Source organism: Eubalaena glacialis, chromosome 9 (genome assembly GCF_028564815.1).
Source record: "Eubalaena glacialis isolate mEubGla1 chromosome 9, mEubGla1.1.hap2.+ XY, whole genome shotgun sequence".
Classification (NCBI taxonomy): Eukaryota; Metazoa; Chordata; class Mammalia; order Artiodactyla; family Balaenidae; genus Eubalaena; species Eubalaena glacialis.
This window is the reverse complement of record NC_083724.1, coordinates 24,881,384-24,899,602: the sequence shown is the minus strand read 5'-3', so window position 1 is coordinate 24,899,602 and position 18,219 is coordinate 24,881,384. Positions and strand designations below refer to the sequence as shown.

The window sequence follows — 18,219 nt, the reverse complement described above, 5'->3', positions numbered from 1 at the left end:
CTGACTTTATCTATAGTTAGAATCACACAGTAATACTATTCTGCATCCTGAGTTACTTACTTATCAAAATATCACAAGATTCTTTCTGTGTGTGGATATCTACATCGACTTTCAGAGCTGCCCAGTATCCCATAACAAAAATGCACCAAACTTTATTGAACCAGACTCAGACTGATGAGCATTGAGCTTGTTTCCAAATTTTCACTATAATAAAAACATCTCACTGCAAGGACATATTTAAAAACTGTCTTGATATCATAAGACAAAACCTTTAAATTATTCCCTTAGGTCAGGTTCCCAGAAGTGGAGTTGCTGGGTTGGTGGGTTTGCAAAGGGTTTTATCGTTTTGACATCTGCAACCATCTGTTTTTTAGTTTAGCTTGTTTTTTTTTAACAATTAAAAAATTGAGATGGGGCTTCCCTGGTGGCGCAGTGGTTGAGAATCTGCCTGCCAAAGCAGGGGACATGGGTTCGAGCCCTGGTCTGGGAAGATCCCACATGCCGCGGAGCAACTAGGCCCGTGAGCCACAACTACTGGGCCTGCGCATCTGGAGCCTGTGCTCCGCAACAAGAGAGGCCGCGACAGTGAGAAGCCCGCGCACCGCGATGAAGAGTGGCCCCCGCTTGCCGCAACTAGAGAAAGCCCTCGCACAGAAACGAAGACCCAACACAGCCATAAATAAATAAAATAAATACATAAATAAAATTTAAAAAAATTGAGATGAAATTCACTTAACATAAAAGTCACCATTTCAAAGTGTGCAATTCAATGGTTTTTAATTTATTCACCACATTGTACAACCATCACCACTCTCTGATTTCAGAACATTTTCATCATCCCCCCAAAGAAACTCCATACTCATTAGCAGTTACTCCTCATCCCCCTTCTTCCCAGCCCCTGGCAACTTCTGATCTACTTTGTCTCTATGAATTTGCCTTTTCTGAACAACACAAATTAATGCAATCATACAATATGTGACCTTTTGTGTCTGGTTTTGTTCACTTAGCGTGTTCTCAAGGTTCATCCACGTTGTAGCATGTATCAGAACTTTTTTCCTTTTTATGCCCAAATAATGTTCCACTGTATGGCTAGACCACATTTTGTTTATCCATCCAACAGCTGATGGACATTTGGGTGGTTTCCACCTTTAATCCTTTATGAAGAATCATGTTATGAACTTCTTTATTTAGTTCTTGATGTTACGAAGAAAAGAGAGAGGAGAGCTTTTCCTGAGATGAGGCAGAAAGCAGATGATAAAAGAATTTGTGGGGGAGGGCTCACCAATTTATTTTAAGTGGTAAAATATAGAAATAAAGGCGTTTGGAGGTGGGGGCATCTGTGGGGAAGGGATCAGCTCTCCCTGTGCTTTTGGACAATGCCTGCATAAGCCAAAATTAGAATTCCTACAAGCTCTTTGTTATTGAGGACAACCCAGATTTAATACAAGAAACAAGGGACTGCTGAAGGACTCTCACTTTTTTTTATTTTAGAATGTATTTTTCTAGGCATCTCTCAGTTGTTTTTGTTTCAGGTTTCTGAGTTTTTATGGTTCGTTTATAAATAGCATGCATACCTTTTGTTTAGAAACTTGACTTACTGGCCTTGATTACTATCAAGCCTGTTTTCATTTACACATCTCTGCCTTTGCCAGGTAGGTCTCTCACTGCAACCAAAACCATGCACCTGGTGTCTAAGGTGAAATCTAAGAGCTAAGTTCCTGGCCAGAGCCCTGAAGGTCACTCTGACCTCACACTCTGGACAGAGTCCAGACATGTCTCTTCTGCGGGCTATGCCTTTACACATCATGTAGTTCTGTTGTATTTTTTCCTGGCTGTGTCATGCATATTTTAAAATATTTAATCTAATTTTTCTTCTCCCCTTTCTTTTTCCTGTACTGTTTTATAGGGTATGCTGATAGCTGTCATATACAATTTAGTCCATATAGTATAGGAAACTGAGATAGATCATGACCCAGGAGAAAAGGAATTGCTGCTGCTGTAATTGATAAGCTTCCTGGTTGACCCCTCTTGGGGAAGGGTGAGCAGATTTTCAGTTGTATAAGGGATGGTTGTTCCATGTCAGGCAGGCACACTGTTATGTTTTAGAAGTATGGGAAGGGTATTAGAAGGCAGAAGGAGTGGATTATAGTGGACATTTGGTTTTGGTCATCCAGCTTCTAAATTTGGAAACACTTCTACCACACAAGGCAGAGATCCCTTCCTGCATCTCCCATTACAGACCCTGAAAATGCCACATGTTTGCCTTCCAGCCTCCCTTGCAGCTAGGCCTGGGCTCATAAGCTAGGTTCTGCCAGTGAGAAGCATCTGTCCCAGGACTCAGAGATGACAGGCAGCAGGGACTGTGTGGGTTCATTCTTTGAGGGTGGCAGCTGCAGGGGCAGCTCATCCAGTGTCCTAAGCAGGATGGGGTTCAGTGGTATTGTGGTGTCAGCAGTTCACGCAGTGGAGTCCACAGGGACCAGTTCTGAAATCTGATCTTGACACTGATACTGGCCATACCACTTTAGAGCACCACTTACCACCCTTTCCCTTCCTGCCTGGGGTATTCCGTGTGTGTGTGTGTGTGTGTAGCAGGAAGAGGGCAGGGGAGAGACATTTCCTCCCTTTATTCACAACTGTCTGCTTGGCATTAAATGATGGGATGGAAGTTAAAGCCTCTGAGGCATAAGGCTTATTTTCAGAAAATGTTCAATCGGAGCCTCAGGCTTGGACCTGGGTGGTAAATGAGCAGTTCTGAAAGACAACAGGAATGATGGACCCATTTCTCAAAGTGCAAGTGAGAAGTGGATGGAGTTCCAGGTGGGGTAGAGGGTTTCAGCCTAGGCCAGAAACCCATCAAGCACTGAGGGGTTTTCTTTGGGGCTCCAGGGCAGGACAGATGACCGAATGGTTCCCTTGGTCAGTGTGAGGAAGCATGGTTGCAACTGCCGCTGGGCACAACTGGGCACAATATGATTCATATCTTCATCAATGGAGGAACAGAGATGCCAAAAATGTGAGGTTGCCCAGGAGCCACCTGGCTGAGGGGTGGGATGCATAACTCTGGAAATGCATTGGGGTGGGTACTGCTGATGGGGGCTGAAAGAGGGTATTCCCTTGTTCCTGCCCCATCCCACTACCCCACCCTCTCAGGAAGGAGAAGCGTTGTTCCCTCAGGCTGGAGGGGGCCAGGGTAACACTGAACACTACTAAAGAAAATCATGCATAACACCTGTGCTGAGACCACCGACCAGCAGAGGCTGACATCCAGACTGAGGTTGGGGATCTCTCCTTAGCCCCAGTGTGCTGCCCCCTTGGTCTGTCTTGCTTGTGGGGCTCTAGGGGAGAGTGAGGTCTCCGAGAGTTCAGGCAGGCAGAGGAGGGGTGGGGAAGTTCAGAACTTGGACCTCTGGTTACAGTTATGATCAAATATATGAATTCGCTGCTATGGACTGAATTGTGTCCTCCCCCAAATTCCTATGTTGAAGCTCTAACCCCCAATGTGATGGTACCAGGAGATGGGACCTTTGGAAGGTATTTAGGTTTAGATGAGGTCATGAGGGGCCCCCATGATGGGATTAGTGCCCTTATAAAAAGAAGAGACATCAGGGCTCGCTCTATCACGTGAGGACACCGCAAGAAGGTGGCCGTTTGCAAGCCAGGAAGAGAACTCTCACCAGGAACCGAATCTGCGGGCACCTTGATCTTGGACTTCCTGGGATCCAGAATTGTGAGAAATAAATGTCTGCTGTTTAAGCCACCCAGTCGATGGTATTTTGTCACTGCAGCCCGAGGAGACTATGACAATTGCATATTCACCCCAGATGGGCTATTTTAATAACTGGATTTGATTACAGAAATCATTTGAATGGACTAACATTCAAACAAGAATGGCACAGAAGACATCTACTGTGGCTGTTTGCAGTGCTCAGGAACCAGAAATGTCTACACCATTTTTAAGAATAAATTTTCACGTTCAGATATAGCTGTGTGAGACTCCTCTGACTGGTTTACATGTGTCCCTAATGTTAGACCTCAGACCCAAAGAACAATCTCTTCATCTTCCCCACACCTAGTTCTCCTTGTTTGCAGCTTCCACACCCACCCAGTTGCCCAACCTTGAAACTGGCCCCATCCTTGGCTCCTCCCTTGGCACACCCATCAGTTATCAAGCCATAATCCTTCCTCTTAAATATGTCTGGACTACGACCACCTACCTTGTCTTCACTGCCACCATTCCTCCCCGGACCTCTGCCACTGTGTCCCAACAAGTCTTCTTTTCTGGCTCTTCCTCTGTTTCGGACAATGATGTTGGAAGCCCTGGGGCAGCCTAAGGAGAAATTCTGGTGCCTTCCTCAACCACGAGAGGAATCTGGAGGCGTAGGGACTAACTAGCAAAGGATAAAAGGGTGGCCATAGAAGAAGAATGACCTGTATAATTTGGGGTTGGGGAATGGTGGGGATCTGGAGTTTCTGGAAAAGAGGTTAAGTTTGTTATCAGTCTGTTCTTATTCAAATGATTCACGTATGTAATGGATGAGTGCTGATCATGTTAGGAGCTGTCAGTGCTGTTCTTCAGGGTGGTGGGTCAGTTTTGCTTAAGTGACATAATTGCACTTGTTCTTGTGTGCTGGGTCTTGAGCAGTGTTAACTCCTCATATGTCAGCCCTTCAGTAGATCTGAAGTCAAGGAATCTGTAGGGGAGGCTGCTAATTGTGCCCTAATAATCATTTCCCTTTCTTCAATAATAAAACTCCTGAATTTTGGTTGGGTAGAGTGCCATCCAAAGTAAAGACTGCATTTCTTCACCCCTTTGCAGCTAGATGCACCCCTATGATCAAGTTCCGGCTGTGTGTTAATCAAGTAGTCTATGGAACTTTCAGGAATTATCTTTAAAGGGAAGGGGCATTCTTTTTTTGTCCCTTTTCCTCTTCTGGCTGAAACATGGATGTGATGGCTGGAGCTGGATCAGCCATTCTGGACTATGAGGTGAAGGTGTACATTGAAGATTGGAGGGGCGTAGGTCCCAATGATCATGGAGCCACTGTACCAGCTCTGCACTCCTGTGTTTATGTGAGAAATAAACTTCAACTTTGCTCCAACCACCTTTACTTTGGCTTTTGGATTCAGAATTTGATAACTGATACCGGGATGCTGCAAATAACATCTAAAACGTAGTACTGGCTTAGTGGAATTGGTAGGCAGTGGATGTCAAGAATAGATATTGTCTTTTATATAATGGCTACACATTTGATGAAATTGGATGGACCACATGCTGGCAGAGGTCACGGCAATAGAGGAAATGGTGGGAGAGTGATAAAAGTGTGAATGTTGCTCCTTGTTGCTTTTCACAAAGTCATATAAAAGTGAGATGAACTGGGGCTAGAGCCAGACAGACTGCAGCAGAGATGGAAGGCAATCCTGCTTTACCAAGGGAGGCACTGTCTCTAGCCTGTAATAAAATTGATTAAAATCTTGAAGCATAGAAAATGCCAACAGCCTCTGTTCTCCAAACTGCAGCTATTAAGAGCAGTGGCCTTGAAGTGGCAGCCTTAGCAGGAGACAAGGCTGGGGCAGCAAGCCATTTTCAAGACTTGTCTGCCAGGAAATGCAAACCAGTAGCTCCAAAGATCAGACTGTGGGTGTTGCCTTCCCACCCAAACTTCTTGGTCACGTGGCCCCAAAGTTTTTACCTTCAAGTTGAGAAGAAGCACAGGCAGAGCACAGAACACCAGTCTAGACCAGATCTTCGGCTGTGGGTACTTGGTGGAATTCTATTGGCAGAGAAACCACAACCCTGGGCACCCCCCAAACTGCCCCAGGAGTAAGCAGGGCTACAAAAGCTCTGTAGCCCCACCTTGGATGTGGCCAGGGAGGTCAGTGGACAAGGAGTCCCTCCCACAGTGGGACTGGGCTGTCAGGTGACCATCCAAGGAACTCGATGGCCGGCCAGAGGTGTCTTCATTATTCCTGCAGTGGGCTTGGGTAACCCCTTGCAGCAGTGTTTCCTGTTCTCTCCTCTTATGAATGAGTTTTCAATGGCTGTTTTCCTGTTTCTACTTCACGACTGTTTATGGGCTATGTTGGGAGAAAATAACTTGAGTGAGTTTATATAGGTCATTAGACCACAAGAAGTCACCCAGAGCTGACGGAGAAGACCACAAATCACTCAAATGTGATTCTGGTTTTAGATCCATGCCATACCTGGATGGAGTTTAAGTTGTCTACCTCAGGGACAATGTGAGGCAAGAAAGGTGACACCAAAGGGTTGAGCTATGGCAGAGACCACTAATTGTCCCTCAAACCCATTCTTTCCTTGTTTCTCAGAAACAGAACTCCTGAATTTTTATTTTATTTTATTTTTTTAGAGCTCTCTTTTTTTTTTTTTGACCACACCATGCAGCTTGTAGGATCTTAGTTCCCCAACCAGGGATCGAATCCAGGCCTTCGGCAGTGAAAGCGTCGAGTCCTAAGCACTGGACCACTAGGGAATTCCCAGAACTCCTGAATTTTAGTTAGGCACATGGCTTCTTGGAATAAAAACTATCTTTCCCAGACTCCCTTGTGGTAGGTATGGCCCTGTAAGTTTGGATTGATGAGATGTACAACATTCACATGACACGCCCTAAGGGAAGGGTCTTGCTTTTCTCCTCCCCTCTCCTCCATTCTGCCTGCTAGAACGTGAACACGACTGGAGCTGCCATCGCGGACCTCAATGTACAAGCTGCATACTGGGAATGGCCAAGTAACAAGTCAGAAGGAACCTGAGACCCTAGGGATCATGCAGCCACCTGGCAGCCCTGCATGGGAGAGGGTAAAGAAACTTCTACTTTGTGTAAGCTACTGTTGTCATGACAGCTGAATCTAATTCTGATCCAGAACTTGCCACACAAGGTCAAGGCTGTCCATGCTCATCCTTCACCAGAGGGAAGGTGGAGATGGCAGTGAGTACTCTCCTCCAAGAGAGTCAACATTTACTTAAAAAAAAAAAAAAGCAAACAAAATGAGAAAACATTTCCAGAAATCAAGACATCAGAATAAAAATGTCAACACACAATAACAGTGTTGCATAGCTTGAATGTTTTTATATTGATCAAATTGTTTTTCAGTAGAGTCACTGAAAGAACAGGTCAGAATGAAAAACACTCCAAATTTACAGACAAAATATTGCTAATCAATTAAGATACTTTTCAAAACTACATGACAACACAAATCCCTTGGTTGCTCCAGACGGAACGTGAGTTACAGAGATGCCAGACAGCCCGGCCATCGGACTCCCTCCCTGCTTGGTTTCCCAGGCTAAGGTCAGAGTCTTTGCCAGGGTCTGAGGGACCAGCTCTTGGAGACAAGTTCCAGAAACGAGATACATCTCTCTCCAGTAGCTTACTGGAGGTTTTGGTTTAGGATTAACCTTGACTCTCTGGAACAGACTCCCAGAATGGCAGATGTTGAAAAAACCCAGAGAGCTCATCCCCTCGAGCCCAAACTCCCCCTTTTACTTAGAAGGAAAGTGAGGGCTGAGGGCGAAACATCTTGTCTAAGTCTAATCTAGACCCACGTCCGGCCTCTGCCCACCCTTTCCCATTGACGCTGCCTCTTTGTTGCCTCCGGTTCTATGATAACTTCTACGAGGAACAAAAACCGTCAACCAGCAACTTTGCAGCAACAGCATCTATGCTAATCTCAAAGCAAACTGAAGTATAAATTACTGTGGTAGGAACTAAAGACCAGCCCAAGTTTGTGATCCAACCCTCCCCGCTCCTCCCCCAACCAAACTGAGTTGGATCTCTTCTTCTGGAAAATCAAAACACCTAGTGCAGGTTCTATGGAGTGACACCAGGAGGGATCTCCCATTTTATGTCTGCACATCGACGAGTCTAATTAGATCTTCCGAGAGTGCCAGAACACAGGATGTAAATGTCTTCTCCATTCATACCCCAATTTCCCAGGCAAAATATTTATCCTGATTTTGATGAAGTTCTTCACTTAGGGCTAAAACGGGCTTCTTAGGTATAATTGCTTAAGTGTATAAGGTGATGAAGCAGGAATCTTGAACTCCACAAATTAATCAGTAGCATCTGTAGTATCTACTTGCATATTTTATTCCTTTCGATAACTCTCTTGTCTTGTTCTTCCCCAGGATTTCATGGATTTTGTTCCTGGTAACATCTGCTGAGTCTGAACTACTGGCCTGCACAGTGGCAGAAAAAGGCTGGTTGCAACCTTCGGTAAACTTTTTGGAAATTGATGTAAAATAATGGCAGCATTTCCTCAACCATATGAAACAATTTGTTTCTTAAAAATATAATAAAACATAAATCTCCAAACTCATTTAGACTTCACAAGCTTTTTACACACAGGGTGATGATGCCTTTTTATCAAAAGGCAATGATTTGCTCAATATCCTGATGGCATTTAAATTTACTTCAGCTTTCCCTCTTTTTTGGTGCCTGGCTGATCGAATTTTCTGAGTCCAGAAGTACTTGTATGATACTCCTTTGCGCCCTTGGTTCTCTTGAGAAGAAAAGCGATTTTCTCTTACAAAACCCCAGCTGATTCTACTTCTGTTTCATGGATTCGGGGGCTAGTCACTGATAAATTAACTTTTCAGAGTAATTCATCCAGAGCAGTGTCAGATTCCAGCTGATGAAAACTTTAATAGCATCATCTTATTCAATCCTCATATTCAACCCAAAGTCCTCAGTATTATTTATTTCTCCTATTTTACAGATGAGAAAATGGAGGTAAAGCTCATAAGTGACTAGGCCTAGGGCTAGCTGTTGAGTGGAATCAGAAACCAAATCCTGTACCCCTTAGCTCCAATCTCTGCTGCTACACTCTGCTAGCCTGGCATTATGCTGACAGGGATGGGGCTTCGATGTCTCCTGTCGCACAGTATGGCTCATGACACGGCACAACACCTTCCTCCACCCCGGCCATTTAACAGTAAAACATCGGTGGGGAAAAGATGTAAAGAATGCGGTAAATATGCTCGGTCTGGAGACAACCTTTAGAAACCTCGCCCCTACCGTAAAGGTCTTTACCCAGTTTGTGACCAGGAAACTACTCAACTAGTCCAGTTTGCTAAACATCAAAATGGCCTCATTTCAGTGCACTATAACATGAAACCATCCTTTTTCTATAAATCTCCTTAAGAAATTGGATACTTAGCTGTTTCTTCTGGATACATAAAACCACTATTTCAAAATACCACTTCAGAATGTTTACGTAATTTATTTTCCTTAAATAATAATTTGCTACAATCCTGTCACAAATTAAAAAAAAATTAACATAGTATTAACAAAGGCAGAATTCTTTAGGACGATCAAAATCATGGTGTACTTAGAATAAATTAACATCAAATTGTGTTTATATTCAGATAGTCTGATCCTCTCCTTTGAAATGAAACGAAGACCATTGTAACTAAGAGTGAATGCACACATTTGTTCTTCTATACAGAGACTCATTCTTTATATAAACTCAACTGTAATTTGAATCAAGTTAGGAATCCCGAGAAACACTCACCCGTGGGAGCACACACAACACACAGACACACACACACCTCCACAGGCAACCCTCTAGAAGCTGGGTTTCCCATGGCTCAACAACTCGATCTTTTCTCAGAAGGGCCAAAGATTCTGAATATTTAGGTGATATCCCATCTCCCCTCAGGAAAATTGTAATGTTTCAAGTGTAATAGCTTGAAGTAGCAGCAATCCATGTCTTAGATTCAGTAGTGGATGATTCCAGTCCTGGGTGCTGAGTGTACAGCAAGAGGAAGGCAGAGGCAAGAGGCACCTGCTCCAAAAACGAACACGTGGGACAACACTGGGAGTCCTTGTTCTCAGGGTCTCAACTGAAAACTCACCCGAAACCTGCACTGCCCAGTTCAGGCACTGGTGTGAACCTGAGGAGGGTCACTAATGCAGGGAGAAGGCAGGGCATTTGGACACGATTCTCAGAAACGTCAATATTGGAAGTGGCAGGGAGATGGGACCAAGGAAGGGAGGGCAGAAAAGGCACCGCTTGCCCCTCGGCCTGACACCCCACCCGCTGCCGTTCAGTACATTCATGGGGTTTCTCATTAGCATCAGGGCAGGTGAACACTGACTGTTCCAGCTCCGCCCAGACACACGGAAAGCTCAGCCCTTAGTCCTATACACGTATACACACAACTCATCCAAGCAACTCTCAACAGCCACACCATCTCGTTTCTGGGAGGTCAACAGGGCTGCTGGCGTCCCCTCTCAATTGCCCAAGGATGGTTTACAGGAATATGGAGACGGAGAAGGAGGGAGGCATTAGGACAGGCCCCAAACTGAGATCCCCTTCTGCTTACTTCTCTCCGGAGGAGGTGCGGGCCTAAATGATGCTATAACCGCATGCGTTATCTACACAGTTCCTATGTACACGATACCTTTTTCTTTTAATAGAAATTTAAAGTGCCTGGGTTCAAATATGCTCATTCCTTTCCCACAGCCTACAAATTCCTCTTGCTGCTTCCAGAGAGAAGGAGGACGCCCTTGGGAAAGAGGAATGAACGTCTTCACAGTCGTCTTAACTGGGATCCAGCATTTGGACTAAGCCTTCTTCATAAACACGAAGAATCGCTTCACACACAAACTTATACTGGCTCTGGAAAGGAAAAGAAAGCCGTCAAGCTGGCCAGCAGCTCCACAAATGCTGCATCAGACCACAGACACAGTTATTCTTTCACCTCACTCATGAACACCCTGAGCTCCAGCTCCGGCAGAGCCAGGCCTTGGGCTACACCAGGGACACGGTATGGAGAAGACACACCTACCTGTGAGCTCACTAGGTGATGAGGGCTGGGCAACCGTGGCATGGAAACACGGCAGAGGGAGGGACCAGCAGTCTCGGGGAGTCAGGGAGGGACACAGGTTGCTGCAGGGTGGCCATTCCAATGTACACACCAGTGTACATTGAAATGAAAGGACGGCCCATTCAGAGGAGCATAGCCAGGGCTCACGTTCCCGGCCCAGGACAGCTGGCGGTAGCAGGGCTGGTAGGGAGGTGGCACCGGTGGGCTGGGACCTGGCTGCGGAAGGCCTTGCAATGAGATAAGGAGTCTGGATTTTGTCTTCCAAAGGAAAGCCACCGAAAGCCGCTCTACAGGGTAAGGTTCTTTATATTATCAAACACCTAAGAGACTTATTTTACTGATGTGTCCTGGGTGACAGGAAAGCATTCAGACTGAGCTGCACCAGCTAGGAAAATGTGCCCAGAAGATGCACTTTAAACATTCTTTAACTAGCAATGAGGTCTTCCATACCACAAAACAGGGCAGAGAACCTGATTTTTTTTTTCTTAACCAGGTTTCCTAGGTGCACATGAATTTAAAACAAGAGCTCACCATCGTTAGAGAAATCTTATGAGCTTGGTCCATGAGTCCGTGAGGACACAGAGCTGAGGGCAAGTCCCACTCCCTTCTTTGCTAACTTCTCCTCATCCATCGGGGGGTGTGGCCTTGGAGGCCATTCCTCCAGAAAGCCTTGACTTTCCAAAGTCAGCTTTTGATACTCTTCCCGAGTTCTCAGACTCCCTTTGGACTTCTCCTACTGCTGCTGAGATTTATAGTCAACTGATCCAGTTCTACTAGATGTAAGCTCAGGTCTCTCCTGCTTGTGCAATTATCTGTTGAATGGATGAATGAATGAATATGGGATAGTCCTTATTTTGCAGATGGGGAAACTGAGGCTTAGAGAGAGGTTAAGGCACTATTCAATGGTTGCCCAGTATGTGGGGGAGTGTGAACCATGAACTTTCCATGCCACCCCACTGCCCCTGTTGTAGCTCTGGGGGAAGCCACAATATTTCCTCTTGTGGACACTTGCAGTGCCAGGTACCCAGGCGTGACGTACGTGGGAGAGAGCCCAGAAGAGGAGAGAGTAGGGCCATGTGAGACATCTGCTGAGCCAAAAGGCTCACCCAGGAACAGGAGGGTGGGGTGAAACCCTCAGGTGACCTTGCTTACTTCTGATGGACAGACACATGATGGGTCAGTGGCTTGACAACGCAGAGTGCAACCAGGGCTGCTCCCTGGCCAAGCGGCTGGCAGGAAACAAACCGTGAGGCAGCAGAAGTGGAGGGTAGCGAGAGGCAGAACTCGGATGGGGTGGGTGTTGGAACCGCTCAGCCCCTGACAAGCTCTGTGACCGTGGGCAAGTGACTCGGTCCCTTGGAGCCTTGGTCTCTCGACCTGCAAAGCCCTTCGTGCAGGCCTGGCCATCGTTAGTATTTTTATTACTGCATTTCTACTCACTGATGTCTGCACCATCATGGCGCGCTGGTCTCGCATTTTCCGAACAATATCCAGTGGGTAAACGGGCAGGTTCCTCTCGATTAGGCACATGGATGTTTCCATGGTGACCAACACACCGGTTCGACCTATCCCAGCACTGGGGGAAAAGGAGCAGAGACGGGATTTGCTCAGACAGCATTTCTGCACAGCCCAGCTCAGCTCCTCGCCAGTTCCCACGTTTACTCAGACGGAGCTTTCCTCCTCTGACCTTCAAAGAACACAAAACACACACTCAAGGTGTGCTCTTGAACAGACTGGGGGCTCAAAAACCAATGGGAAGAAACCCACCTTTCCGTGCAAAGTCCACCCCCCATCTTATGCGCATCTACTGTGAGGTCAGTCAGCTGGGAACAGAGGGAAAGATGAGGGAGGGAGTTTGTTCTCCAGTTCTGCGCTGCAATCAGAAGTCTGTCCAAATCTTTTGACATTGTGAAGAAAGAAAGCAAATAGAGCTTTGTAAAAAGCATATCTTGTGGGATTTAGGTGGGCTTGATGCCTGCCAACTTTCTCCAGGCCTTTCCCAAGGAGTATGAGTATTAAAAAAAATAAAGCCAACAAGCCGCAGTACCTGCAGTGAACTAGGACGGGTTCACCTTCCACTCTCAGGGACCTCACGTAGTTTACAAATTCCAGGAAGTCCGAGGAGTCATCGGGAACGCCGTGGTCTGGCCATGCCACGTACTGGAGATGGGTCACTGGGTGCTCCTCTCCGGTCTGCGAAGAGACAGAGTGGCCTCGCTGAGTTACCTGGATGGTGGGCAGGCGGAAAGGAGGACCCTGGCCCTGCTCCGGCCTCCAGCCAGGGAGCTCCTGTCTCCGGACACTCTTCTGCCACTGGGTACCAGCCTGCCATGGCCACTGCCAACTCCTGCCCACCCGCCTTCCATACGCTCCCAAACACCCACTCTCGAGGGTTCCGCTGGGGCCACCTCCTGCCCGATGTCTCCTCCACCACTTCTTCCCACAGTGATCGCTTCCCATTTGCTCCTATGACACTTACTATTAGGGCCACCCACGTTGGCTCTTTTTTTTTATGGTCAAAATACACGTAACAAGAAGTTTACCATGTTAAACATTATTAAGTGTACAGTTCAGTGGCATTAAGTACAATTCTTTCCAGAGCCTTTTCATCTTCCCAAACTGAAACACTGTGCCCGTTAAACACTAACTTCATTCCCCAGCCATGCAGCACTGGCAACCACCACCCTCCTTTCCATCTCTGTGAACTGACTACTCCAGGTACCTCACATAAGAGAAGTCCCACAGTATCTGACCTTTTGGGTCTGGCTTCTTCCACTCAGCGTAATGTCTTCGAAGTTCAACCATGCGGTAGCATGTGTCAGAACTTCCTTCTTTGTAAAGGGAGACTAGGATTCCATTGTATGAATACACTACATTCTGTTTATCCATTTATCTGTCAGTGGACACTTGGGCTGTTTCCACCTGTCACCTACTGTGACATATGCTGCTGTGGACACAGGTGCTGGCTCTCTTCCAGGCAGTCTGTACATCTACTGAAATGCCCACCAGGTGAAAACACAGACTGACCTGGAAGTAGAGCGCTACCCTGGCCCACGGTGGATGCTGATTCAGCACCTGCCTCTAACCCATGCCCTCCCCTGGACCACTCGCCGCCCATGCAATGCTCACCTCGGTGTTCGTGACCAGCATTTCCCGGAACACATAAGCGATGGTGCAGTCCTCTGACTGACAGCGGATGTGAAAGCTGCCGTGTTCCATGACTTCGGGAGGATAGGGCCAGTACTGGTGGCATTTGGTCTGCAAGGGAACCAGCAGGTAGGGGTTAGGCTTGGCTGTGCGGTGGTCCTCGTGGCGGTTAACTGGGCAGACGGGTTGGATGTTTGGCCAGAGCCTTCTCACTCGCACCAGGTACTCTGAGAGCTGCTGGGAGAAGAGAGACGCAGGCGAGGCCACTCTGTGCTGCATTTGTTTTCTGAGGGTGGGCGGGGAACCTCCCTTCCTCCTCTGGGGAGCTGGGGAGGGGTGGAGCGGTCAACCCGCCGGGGGCCAGGCCACAGCTCTCACTCCAGCTGGAGCTGGAATTTGAGCACACAGACTTTTCTTCTTCATCACCAGGGTCCAACTGCTGGAGAAACAGGAGAGCCTCCGACATGAGGCCTCGACTTCGGAGCGACCTCTACCCGACACCCCTGTCCCTCGGCCCCTTCTCTGCTCTCAACACCCCTTTCTACCTCATCCCTCCTTCGGCGTCCACTCCTCACCCCCTTGAGGTGGAACTCCTCAAGGCACAGCCGCTAAGAGCACACATCTGGGAGGCAGAAAGACGTCTGCTACGATCATTTTCTCCTCCACGGCGAGCCCTATGACCTTGAACCTGTTACTACTTAACCTCTCTGATTTTCACATTCTTCACCTGAAAGACAGGCCAGCACCTGCTTCCCAGATGGTGACAGAGGCTGGAGAGAATGGTGTGCAGTGCCAGGCTCACTGCGGGGGGCAGGTCAGCGGTGATGGTGGCCGTTATCACCACTGCTGCCGCAGGCCCCACCAGTGCTTTCGTATACGACTCCTACGGAGCTGACACGCGCCGGACAGCAGAGGAGGAAACCCGGGCTCAGCAGGATTAAGTGGGCTGCCCCAGGTCCAGGGCTGCTGTAGCTCCCCATGGCCCCTCCCATTTTCTCTTCCCCCTTCCAAATCCTGAAATTTGTTCCCTAGCAGTCTCACTCCTGCCTCTGGCCTCGAAGCAAAGCTCAGGGCCAAGCTGCCTATCCCATCATAGATCCATCAAGTCAAATTCTGACTCATTCAAAAAAAATTTTCTCTCCAAGCCTACAGCTGCATCGACTTGGGTAAAAATTACATTTACTTACAGCTGAGAGGGGGTATAAACCAACAGACACACGTAATTTAAAAGAGCTTTCCTATTCTTATTTTCAAACATCACAGTGAATGTGTGAAATTAAAGCATGCTGCTGAAAAGGCGGAGTTAAGAGTTTACTTGTAAACCTTACACCTGGGTATTTTGGTTAGTGGCCACTTCCCGGCTTCTCCAAGACACGAAGGACTGCTGTCCATAGAACCTGAGGCAGAGCCAACACCCAGCAGGCCTGAATCTGCTTCCTTATCTGTGGGGGTGTAGCTGTCTGCCGCAGCCTCCCAAGGGTCCTGCCCACAGGATAGCTGATGGCAAGCTTTGCTCTGAAGTGACAAGCCCGTGCAGGGCTGAGCCACAAATACCTCTATTTCCAGAGACTCCCAGTGAATCTGACCAGAACTGGACTCTCTTTACTCCTTGATCAAATTTAGATTTTAGGTCTATTTGGATCTCTAAGCACTGGGGGTATAGCGGAAAGAGCAAGAAGTTTGTGCATATCCTGAGTTTCCCTCCTGGTTGATAAGTTCCACTAACTTGCAATCCTGGGCAAGGTACTTCGCTTCTCTGAACCTCAGTTTTGGCCGTACTGTGCGGCTGGCAGGATCTTAGTTCCCTGACCAGGGATCGAACCCAGGCCCCCTGCAGTGGAAGCTCGGAGTCCTAACCACTGGACTGCCAGGGGATTCCCTAATGCCTACTCTCTTTTGATCAGTATATGCTAAGCACTAAATGGTGCTTTTTATGGACATTATTTTATCTGGGTCTCCAAACAATCTTATGAGGTAGATACCGTCATTGTCTCTGTTTTGCATAAGAGTAAACTGAGGCTCAGAGAGTGAATCCACTTGTGCCAGATCCTACATATAGGAAATGGAGCATATATAGATGTAAAAAATAATTTTTCCCCCAAAAGAAACATCCTTGATGGGAGGGGAAGGAGAAGACCCTTTCAATGGAAAGACTGTATACCTCTATACCTCTGTTTCCTCTTGGAGGAAACCCATGGACCTGAAGGGAGAACACAATGGAAAACGTTTTAGGTCGGAATGAAAAGAAGGAGAAATGAAAGCTATTCTGTGGCAGGAGCGCCTCACTGACCACTGGCCTCTGGGCAAGGCTCCCAGCACCTACAGACGTGAGCGCAGCAGAGAGCGGCCACGGGGACCCCGCCAGCTATACGCCTGTGGGGAGGCTCACTCCGCAAAATGCAGAATATGGGAGAAAGCAAACGGGACATGCCGAGAACTTCATCTCTCAGAAAAAGCAAGGGACAGAGCTGCTGGCCTGGAGTGACTGACTCCTAATCAGGAGGAACTCAGTGGGGGTGGCGAGGACCAGATAAGGGACCTCAGGATAAAGGGCTCAGGTCACCTGAGCGTTTGTAACAGGAGAGGGAGGAAACGCGTAGCCTGGATTTGAGAACAGGTTTCCAACCACTGATAAACAACAGAGGCAAGTTCCCAGGGCCAGAGATTACGAAGGGAATGCTCTGACTCATGGGAGATGGGAATCTCTAACCCAATGGAACCAGCCGGAAGGGGTTCCATTAGGAAGAAAGGGCTGGGAAACAAACCAACCAACCCACCGGGTTACATGGAGACCTCGGAGGAGCTCAGGTTCAGAGCGGACTCCAATCAGGACAAAACAGGAGGGGCAGGACCTGCAAGGGCAGCCGGTGGAAGTGAGGCCTCCTGGATGGAAGAAAGGGCCTTTTCTCCTGAGCTGGAACAGGCAGAATGAGGGGAAGAATGGACTGCCATCGGGGCAGATGTCTGTCACTAACCACGCCTGCTGGCTGCTCTCTTTTCTCCATAGAGAACAATGACCTTGCAGCTGGGAAGGGCCAAGCCAACTTTGAAGGGGAAGGAGCAGCCCAACACAGGTGAGGAGAGCTCCTGGCTGCGCCATGGGTTCAGGTGTTGGCTCGTAGGAGTTGCAGCACCACTGAAAGACCTCACGAGCTCGGAGAGGAGCACCTCCATGGACAGTTTCTGAGAAAACCTGGAGAATCCAGGTTCTCCAAAGTCACAGAACAGGCAGGCAAACATGGTACAGTTTCATATGGGGAGATTCTGGAGACAACAAGGCCATAAACTTGATGTCTTGTCATCTATAATATACCACAATGGCCCAGATCAAGGCCTGCAAAGTGTGGGATTTGGTAGGAGGCTAGGAGGAGATGGGGTCTGTATTAAACGGCATAGAACCACACGGTGGGAAAGTGGATTTTTCCACGTATGCCGTAGAGAATTTCTCAGTTTGGGTCTAGGATAGCTTTAACATTATCTCCCTAGTACTTTAACTCTCTTTTTAGGAGACAGCACATGAGCGTGTGGGCAAGCACGCCTCGGGTTCACAGCCTGGAAGGCAAGAATATTTATTTAGACTTTAAAAACATTGTCTTGTGGTTTTTGCATTTTTACACATACCTTCTTTTTATGGCAAGTGATACTGGGCTTCCATTTAAGATATATCTTTCAAAGGAAATTTTTTAAAGCAAGAAAAGGTGAGCCAATTTGAAGAAGAAGAATAAATAATACTACAGTAAAATATATATAGTACAGTCCCGGCAATAATAAAGGTGTACCCAAACTACTATTACTGCTAGCTACCATCTGTGTAATATTTACTGTGTGCCAAGCACTGTTCCAAGAAAGCTGCCTGTTTTAACTCATTCAGTTACTCCACAAATTGACGATCGGTGTCATTATTATTCCATTTTACATAGAGGTTCTGCAGGTTTCCTAAGCCACACAGGTAGGAAGTGACCGAGCAGGGATTTGAATTCAGGAAGCGTGGCCCTAGCATCTGCCCTCTTACCCAGGACACCACGGAACAAGATGGGTGCAGGCGCTCCAGAAAAAGAAAGAGGGCAGGATAGGACTGTGAACCAGCCGGAGTTCCCTAAGTTCAAAAAAGGTACCAGTAATTTCACTGCCTTTCCAAAACAAGATTAGAAAATCGCACATGCATACAAAAACAGAATGTAAACAAAAATTAAAAATAGGCAAAAACAAGATTTCCAGACAAGGAGATC

General features: G+C 47.3%; 1 protein-coding gene across 4 annotated transcripts in view; it reads right to left on the bottom strand.

Annotated features, from left to right (window-relative positions):
* Positions 1-9,178: 9,178 nt before the first annotated feature.
* PTPN3 (protein tyrosine phosphatase non-receptor type 3) overlaps positions 9,179-18,219 on the bottom strand; it is a 107,477-nt gene continuing 98,436 nt past the window's right edge. For 2 of the 4 annotated variants that reach the window (XM_061200126.1, XM_061200128.1), the window contains 4 exons: positions 13,973-14,101; positions 12,891-13,036; positions 12,284-12,419; positions 9,181-10,635 (listed from right to left, as the gene is read on the bottom strand). In XM_061200126.1, the coding sequence (XP_061056109.1) occupies positions 10,558-10,635; positions 12,284-12,419; positions 12,891-13,036; positions 13,973-14,101 (489 nt within the window). In that variant the 3' untranslated portion in view covers positions 9,181-10,557. Of the gene's footprint in view, positions 10,636-12,283; positions 12,420-12,890; positions 13,037-13,972; positions 14,102-18,219 lie in introns of all 4 variants that reach the window. The other 2 variants (XM_061200125.1, XM_061200127.1) reach the window with 2 other exon arrangements.